The sequence below is a fragment of the Orycteropus afer genome, unplaced genomic scaffold (assembly GCF_000298275.1).
Source record: "Orycteropus afer afer isolate SDZICR_OR568_19922 unplaced genomic scaffold, OryAfe1.0 scaffold00450, whole genome shotgun sequence".
Taxonomy (NCBI): domain Eukaryota; kingdom Metazoa; phylum Chordata; class Mammalia; order Tubulidentata; family Orycteropodidae; genus Orycteropus; species Orycteropus afer.
Window position 1 is genome coordinate 354230 of NW_006922037.1, and position 9647 is coordinate 363876.

The following is a 9647-nucleotide window of genomic DNA, read 5'->3' on the forward strand; positions in this document are numbered from 1 at the left end:
AGACTGCAGCTCCATGTGTCTCCTTTTTAGGTATTTTCACTCAAATTCTTCTGCTAGTTGGGGTTTAGTCCATTTTTGTATCCTTCCCTTCAAAGCTCAGGGGTCCAAGATTATCTTTTGTGTCTGTGTTAATTGGTTTCCCTTTTCTTTGTTGAAGAGGGTCCATGCAGTCCTTCTGCCTAGTCCACCATCTTGCCGGAACCCTTCATTTGATTTTTTGACTGCTGCTTCCATGGGTGTAGGTTATGGATCCAAGTAAAATGAAATCCTTGACAACTTCAATTTTTCTCCTTATCATGATTTTTCTTATTGGTCCAGTTGTGAGTATTTTTGTTTTCTTTATGTTGAGATGTAATCCATACTGAAGGCTATAGTCTTTGACCTTGATCAAGTAAGTTTTAATCATGAAAAGATGGAATATAGGAGGTAGTAAGGATCCAAAGTTATACCCGTTCCCAGTCATATTAACTTTCAGGTTTTGATCCCCTGAGCCCACTGGTAGAATTCTTGCCTTGCATGTGGGAGACCCAGTCCAATATACCTCATGCTCAGCCACCACCTGTCCATCAATGGGGGCTTTCATGTTACTATGATGCTGAACAGGTTTCAGAGGAGCTTTCAAACTAAGAACAACTAGGAATAAAGGGCTGGCAACCTACTTGTGAAAATTGGCTGAAGAAAACTTCATGGATCACAAAGGTCCTGGGTGGCCATGAGCCAGGGTCCAGCTCAATGACGGTTAACAATACTTTGCCCTTGTTATTTGTTGTTTGGTGCTATCGAGTTGGTTTAAATTCATAGTGACCTCATGTACAACATAAACAGGTCCTGTCCCCCTCACAATTGTCATTATGCTTGAGCCCTTTCCAATCTGAGGGGCTCATCTTCTGGCACCCCATTTGACAATGTTTCACTGCTATTCATAAAGATTTCAGTGGCTAAATTTTTTCAGAAGTGGACCATCTCTTCTCCTTCCTAATCTGTCTTAGTCTGTTAGCTGAAACTGTCCACCATGGGTGACTCTGCTGGCATTTGAAATACTGGTGTCATATCTTCCAGCATCCCAGCAACATGCAAGCCATCACAGTATGTCAAACAGGTGGTGGATCCTTTGCCCTATTTATAATCAAACTGAAAAATCCATTCTGGTTTCAGATTCAATTTCTTTTCTGTTTCTGCTGCAATTCACTGGCCCAGGCTCATACCTGGTTTCACTCCAGCTACTGCAAGAGCCTCCTTATAAGCTGGTCTCCTAGACTCCTGTCCCTTCTTTCATGTCAAGCTTCTTAAAACTGCATCTATAATCATCTTTCTAATTAGAGCTCTGAGCATGACTTTTCTCCACTAAAACTCCTTTTTGGCTATCCACTGTTTACCACAATTCTATGTGCCATTCAAGCCTCTATGATTCTTTCCCAAACAACCTCTCTTTTCTTGCTACGTATGCAGGAGGGAGTGGAGGGAACCCTGATCTTTAGCCAAACTAAACTACTTGTTAGCGTTTCAACATTCTGTGTTCCTCCACCTCCTGTGCCATATTATTGCCTCTTACAAGGGAAATAAATGAAAGAATTAACAACTCATGATTTCTACTTATAAGTTACATTATTTCAAGCATTTTATGATTTACACTTGCCCCCAAATCGAACAAGTCACACATATAAGAATCTAAATTAAGAAAGTACGCGTATACTTGAAGCCAAAAGTCCATCACTATCACTCTCTATTTACTACATAAAGAATTTATTCTTTAGTTGCTGAGATAGGATTCCCGTTTAGTTGCCAAGGCACAGGAGGCCAGCTGGCAGGATTAGTCTAAGGAAAAAACATGCCACGTTGAACTCATATGGAACTGAAACAAATGAAACCTAATTTGCTGACCTGTCTTGTTTATTTTGGTTCATTCAGCAGTGTAGCATAGTAGAAACAACTTTGGACTAGTTTTCAGGAGACCTGGCATTTAGTTTCATTTCTTCTAAGACCAACAATATTACTTTCAGAAAATCATGCAACTTTACTAGTCCTCAGATTTTTCATGTACAAAATGGAAATCTGCCATGCTTTACTCTTACTGTGTATACAACATGAGGAATTATTATTTTACTTACTTTTCCCTGTAACACAGTTCTTTTTCTAAATCTACTTGTTTTACAATTCTCAATTATTCACAAAACTTTTGAAATTCCATAGTTCCACTTTAACACTACTGAGAGTCCTAGAGGAGGAAGCAAACACCAACCATCACAAATAATGTTGTCTAGGATGTTGTTCAGATAACCTCTAAGGTCAACTTCAAAATTATAACAATCTATCTTAAGATTTATACTCAAATACATATATATAAAGGGAGAATTAGATATGCATCCATCATCTCTAGCCTCCTGCTTGAGAATTACGTGGACATGCCATAATTTTCGTGTCTCACTTGAAACTTCTTGAAGTCTTGAAGACATCAGTATGTCTGCCTTTCTCTCACACACATAAAAGATTGCCTGATATCACACATCTTGTGTGATACCTTAGAGTTTTTCCTTTTACATCTGAATATAAATTTAAGTTTTAAATAAACATAGGAAACTTGTAACAAATTATTGAGACATATTTGACATTTATTCTTACATTGTTAGTGGGGATATTAGACATTCTCAAAAGATAAAGATTCCAACCAATATATTTTCGAGAGAGACAAAGATTCTCAAAATATCTAGTTTATAAAATAGAGAAGTATATAGTTAAAGATAGCATACATAAGAAACCCTGTGGCACATGGTTAAGTGCTTGGCTGCTAACCAAAAGGACAGTGGTCCAAACTTACAGGCTGCTGTGTAGGAGAAAGATAAGACAGACTGCTTGCATACAGATTACAGCCTTGGAAAGCTTATGAAGCAGTTCTATTCTGCCCTATACAGTTGGTATGAATTGGAGTTGACTCCACGGCAATGGGTATAACACTCAAGGAAATACAGTAATTAATTGCTTGCTTTAAAAAATAGGCTGGTTATCTTATGCTTTAAAACAAAAAAAACAAAACAAAACAAAAAAAAACCAGGGACAGCCAAGCTAGGTAATTTCACAGTATAGTAGAAAAGTAAAGTATACTATTCAAGAATCTTTATTTTTCCATATTTACATGACAGTAAAGGAAAGGAACAAATAAAAACAACAACAACAACAAAAAAAAAACACTAGGCAGTTTTTCCCTAACACAAAATACAACTTTTTTCATGGAAAAGAAATGTCAATTTTCAAATTTGTTACCAGTTATTTATAAACTCTTAAGAAGAATAACATTGAGTTACTGAGTTGTAAGTAGTTGCAAAACTATTTATACAAAGGGACTAAAACAAATGAAAAAATGTCAGCACTTACTTGGCATAAACCACTGATGCACATATCCAATGACTCTGTGTAGCAACGAGTGCCATCTAAAACTTTAGGAGCTAGTTCAACAACTAGCGCTGTTCCTTTGGCCTGGCACTTGAGTGAACATGGGTTGTCAGGATCATTGGAGACAGGAAGCCATTCATAAAACTGGCCATGATGTTTGACATCATTGTGAGCAGAGCACTGCTGAGCTCGGAAATCCCCTGCTTCTGGTGGGCAGTCCTGGAGGAGAAAGGGGAAAGGAAGAGAAAGTTAAGGAGGTGGCCTATTACAGAAAACAGGGGCAGGTGTACAGACTGTGAAGGTTTTAGAAAACAAAGAAAATATCCAGGTCATTGCAGATGGACCCTCCTATATGATCTGAAAGATAATAGAACTCTTTAGTTCTCAAAATACAGGGATTTGAGAAGGTAATCATCTTGAAATTTATCTTTTGATTGATATTTGTTGGGGAAATTCATGTGGAGATACATTTCCTATAGGATGGTGATTAGCCCATAGACTCCTCCACATTAAAATATTCATTTGATTTCCCTGTACCTTAACTAGGTCCTAGTAAAGTATGTGTGTGTGAGTGTGTGTGTGGGCGGGGTACTAAAAGCCTCCCTATTCCTTTCACAGTTCTGATAATGAGAGCTATGACCATTCTTTATTTTAGGAATTAGTAGCAAAAAGCTTAAATGAAGTTATTACAAGATTTGTTGGGGGGTTTGCTTATGAGTTTTTTTTTTTTTTTTCCCCTAAGACATATATGCAAAGTATCTAGAATTCAATATGGGGAACAAAACAAGAGAAAACATCACTGAGCTCGGAATTGTTTTAGCTTGACATAGCATGGCTGAGTGAGAAGCACATGGCCTTCCTCCTCAGATAGCTGTGTGGCTGCATCATGGTGGCTCTCTCTAAGAGTTCTAATGTTTAGAACAGAGGTGATAGTATTCAGTTCTCTAGTTGTGAGAATTTCATCAGCTTACACTGGTTAAATACTGCCACAAGGAAGACACTTAATAGCTCAATGCATGATAGCTGTTACTATACTTACTTAATGAGTCCATGGAAGAAAGAGACTCAGAAATTTTTCTGAATTTGAATTTCAAATCATATTGGCAGAGACTAGTGGAAAAAAAGAATGCTTTCAATGTACATTTAAGAAAGAAAAATTTTAAATGTAAACTATGACTAACAATGACTATTATCTAATGAATGGTAAACCTCAGTGAAAACAAGTAAGATTTAATTGTAAAACAGAAAATATTAACTATTCCTTGCAGAAGCTTCATTAGGTTTATTTCATTGTGCATGTCTTTAAATCAATGTGTATCATGGAAGACTAGAATATTTAGCTTTGGACAAACATATTATAATATCTGGTTTTAAATAAGAGGTTTGCATGTGGCTTTCAACAGTTCCTAGTTGTTACATTATCATTCTGAGAGTTCTTTTAGGACAGGTTTCCTTCTCTGAAAAACTCTACATTTAGAAGTTCCAGTAAGGTGGTGAAATACGCAGACAAACTACACAGACCCTCTTCGACAAAGAAAAAAGGAACCAATTAACACAGATACAGAAAATAATCCTGGAACCCTGAGCTTTGAAAGAAAGGATACAGAAGTGGACTAAACTCCAACTAGTGGAAAAACCTGCATGAAAACACCAAAAAAGGAGACATACGGAGCTATGGACTGTCCATCCTGATGGCATGGACAGCTTGGACATTGCTAAGTGACATTAGGACCTAAGAATTAACCCCAAAATCAGCCCTGCTAGCCAGGGTCTGCACATAGGACTGCACTGGTGGATGGTGAATACAAGGGGAAGCAGAGAAGAGGAAGATGGTCTGACCTGTGGACTTTTGACTGTCCAGAGGGTGCAGCCATTTTTAACATTTACAAGCATTTCAACCATTTTGGATATTTAAAGCAACAGCGTTCTCTCAGATTCCAGGGGCCTCAGAATAGGCTTCACTTGTCAGGAACCACAAGGACATACCAGACACTGAGGATTGGAAAGGTGTGACATTCCCCTTGTTACTCTTATACCCCATACTCTCTTGGTGAACAGATGTGCGGCCGTCTCTTCACTCTTACCCATCTTCTGGCCAGTAGGAATTCCATTTAAGTCTGTGTGCTCTGACAGATCCTAGGTGCCCTGCCCTGCCCTGCTCAGATTTTTCTTTTTTCTTTTTTTAGTTTTTGTCTGTTTTCAAATTATCATTATGATTTTTTCTTTTATCATCCTTTTTATTACTATTCTTTCTTCTTCCCTTCCCAGGCTCTAGTGTTTGGATTTTTCTCTTTCCCCTTTTCCTGGTTCCCATGTTTTCTTTCTTGTGATTCTCCCCATTCTTTGTTTTTCTTTCTGCATTTTTCCATTTTTTTCTTTATTATTCTCCTACTCTATGTCTTTTCTCTTACTACCCCCTTCTCAGATACTGCAGTGTTCCCCCTTTCCCCCACCCTCCTGTTCCTGTAAATATTTATTTTGGCTTTTTAAAGCATTTCTTTAAATATTTTCTCTCCTTTATTGTCTTTCCTCTTTTTTATTTTTCTTATTCTGTTTCATTCTTTTTTCTCTTTTGGTGATCCTGTGTGTTTATGCAGTATGTGTGTGTGTGTTTTTGTCCTCTTGCTTTTACTTTTTTTGATGGTTTTTGATTGTTGTTTTTGTCTAACTGAGTGGGAGACAGCAACTGTGCCCATATGACCCAACCACCCCCATGCCTCCTGCAGGTCCATTTGCTGAGTGAAAGTCTTCACTTCCTTCTATACCAACTGGCTAACAATAGATGACCACTCATAAGAGCCTATCTCACCCTAAACTGCTCTTCACATTAAACAGAGACCTGTGCAACCACTCTCATTCTATATCACACCCACCAGGAGACAGGTGGAAAGTATATAAGTGCTGCCAACTAGCAAATAGAGGAGCACAGTACTCTGCTTACTCAGATAAATCAGAAGGGAAAAAAAAAAAAAACAAAACAAAACCTACAATCTTGGGTGAATCACTCCAACATACAATCACCAACTAGATAAAAATACAACATCACAATGTCTCAGAGACAACAGACCATCATTGTCCACACAAAGAAGCAAAATAAAGAGGCAGAAAGAAGGATGTAGGATAAAGACCAAGAACACATTCCTAGGGAAGAAGCAGCATTGGAACTCCCTGATAAGGAATTTAAAAGAATTATAATTAGGTATTCTCAATGGATTGAGAGATAGATCAAGGAAAACACTGACAAAAATAAGGAAAATACAGATAAAACCCCAGAGCAATTTCTCAAGAAACTGCAGGAACAAAATGACAAAATAAAAAATTAGAAATGATACAAAATCTACACACAGAAATCCAGAAATTTAATACTAAAATTTTCAGAAATAGATAACACATTGAAAGGTATAAGAAGTAGAATATAATCAATGGAAGACGGAATTAATGAGATGGAAGACAAATACCTGAACACTTCTTTGGAAAGGGATCAATCAGAAAAAAGATCAAAACAAAATAAAGCAAGTCTAAGGTTCTTATGGGATACCATCACAAGGAATAACCTACATGTAATTGGAATTCTAGAACAAGAAAAGACTAATACAACCACTGAGAAAACTGTGCAAGATTTGTTGGAAGAGAACTTCCCTGATATGATGAAAGATGAGAATAAATCCATTCAGGAAGTCCAATGAACTCCAAATAATACAGATCCTAAAAGAAAATCACCAAGACATATCATCATCAAACTCACCAAAACCAAAAACAAAGAATCCTGAAAACAGCATGGGAAAAATAAAAAGTTACATACAAAGAGCAACCAATAAGACTAAGCTCTGATTTCTCAGCAGAAACCATGCAAGCAAGAAGGCAATGAGATGATATATATAAAACCCTGAAATAGAAAATTTTCCAAGCAAGAATTATATACCCAGCAAAACTGGCCCTCAAACATGACAGTGAAATTAGGAGATTTCCAGATAAGCAGAAATTAAGGGAATTTGTTAAAACTAGACCCACTTTGTAAGAGATTCTAAAGAGAGTCCTTCAAACAAAGAACCAATAATAGCAAATAACAACTGACCATTAACACACAGGCTGACATAACCCAGAAAACAATCCAGTTATGGAAGTATCCAAACTAAAATAAGCTTACAAGATTATAAACAAGGAACCAGAGACATCAATTGGAAAATGAGGACAACTACACCAAAAAAGAGGGAAAAAACTGTGTAGTTAAGGAACTTCTAAATGCTGAGGAAGTCAAGAGAGTTGCAAGACAGAATGGACTGCTCTAAAGGTGGGAACAAAATTATAAATCACAAGGTAACCTCAAAGAAAAATGATAAACCTTCACATCACAATAAACACCAATATTTAGCAAATACTAAAACAATAGCAACAAAGGAAATGACAACACAATTCATAAACATAATGAGCTCAGCACAGAAAATTATATGGAACAAAGAAACCAAGAAGACTAGGAAAAACAAGAAAATGACAGCAACAAATCCATACTTGTCAATAATTACACTGAGTGTCAATGGATTAAATGCACCACTCAAGAGATGGAGATCTGCTGAACAGATAAGAAAACATAACCCATCAGTATATTATCTACAAGAGATACACCTTAGAGACAAAGACAAAAATAGACTAAAAAAATCAAAGGTTTGAAAAAGATATTCAAGGAAATGGCAACCAAAAAAGAGCAGGAGTGACAATATTAATTTCTGGTCAAGTTGACTTTAAGACAAAAACCACCATAAGAGACAAGGAAGGACATTATATAATGATTAAAGGATCAATCGAACAAGAAGATATAACCACAATAAATATCTATGGTTGCAATGAAAGAGCCCCAAAATACAGAAAACAGACTTTAACAGAATTGAAAAGACAAACAGATGACTGCACAGTCTTAACAGAAGACCTTGTACACCACTTTCAATGAATAATAAAACTGGAAAGACACTAAACCAAGACCCAGAAGAGCTAAACAATACAATTCACCAACTTGACCTTATAGACATCTACAGAGCCCTTCACCCAAGAACAACATAATACACATTCTTTTCCAGGGCACATGGAACATTCTCCATGACAGACCATATGTTAGGTCATAAAAACTAAGAACCAAATCAAACTCACTGCTGTTGAGTTGGATCTGACTCATAGCGACCCCACCTTGGGTTTCCAAGGCAGTATGACTGCAGCGTAGATTGCCCAATTTTCCTTCCAAGGAGTGGCTGGTGGGTGTGTACTGCCAGCTTTCTGGTTACCAGTCAAATGTCTTATGCCACTAGACACTGAAATACTGGAAAACATCTTCTCAGATCACAGTGCTATCAAATTAGAAATCAAAAATAGGAAGATCAATGGAAAAAGAGCAAACACATGAAACTGAACAACACCATCTTTAAGAATGACTGGGTAATAGAAGAAATAAAAAATGAAACAAAACAATTACTTGAATCAAATGAGAATGAAGACACAACATACCAATATCTTTGGGACACAGAGAAAGCAGTGATCAGATGCCAATTTATAGCAGTAAATGCACATATCAAAAAAGAAGAAAGAGCCAAAATCAACACTTTAAACCAACATCTCCAACAGTTATAAAAAGAACAGCAAGAGAAGCCTATAGTCACCAGAAGAAAGGAAATAATGAAGATTCAAGCAGAAATCAATGAAACAGAAAATAGGGGGAAAAAAAAGACCAGAAGTTGGTTTTTTGAAAAGATTAATAAAATTGACAAACCACTGGCAAATTTAACAAAGAAAAAGATGGAGAGAATACAAATAACACAAATAAGAATTGGGTGACATCACAACAGAACAAACCGAAATAAAAAAGATAATATCAGGGTACTATAAAGAACTGTACTCCAACAAATTTAGAAAACTAGAAGAAATGGACAGATTTCTCAAAACACACTACTTACCTAAACTAACACAGACTGAGGTGGAAAAGTTTAACAGACCCATAACAAAAGAAGAAATTGAACAGGTCATAAAAAATTTACCAACAAAAAAAGTCCTGGCCCAGACAGTTTCACCAAAGATTTCTACCAAACATTCAGAGAAGACCTGATACTAATCCTACTCAAACTATTCCAGAACATAGAAAAAGATGAAATCCTCTCAAATTCATTTTACAAAGCAAGCATAACCTTGATATCAAAACCACGCAAAGACATCACTAGGAAGGAAAACTATAAACCGATATCCTTTTTGAATATAGATGCAAAAATCTTCAACAAAAT

The 9647-nt window shown here is 36.6% G+C and overlaps 1 protein-coding gene across 1 annotated transcript in view; it reads right to left on the reverse strand.

Moving 5' to 3' along the window:
- Positions 1-9647, reverse strand: part of LOC103208535 (ADAMTS-like protein 1) — a gene marked incomplete at its 3' end in the record, with an annotated part of 468117 nt that overhangs the window by 347995 nt on the left and 110475 nt on the right. Inside the window, exon 4 of the mRNA XM_042782739.1 lies at positions 3370-3606. Coding sequence (XP_042638673.1) covers positions 3370-3606 — 237 coding nt within the window. The remainder of the gene's footprint in view (positions 1-3369; positions 3607-9647) is intronic.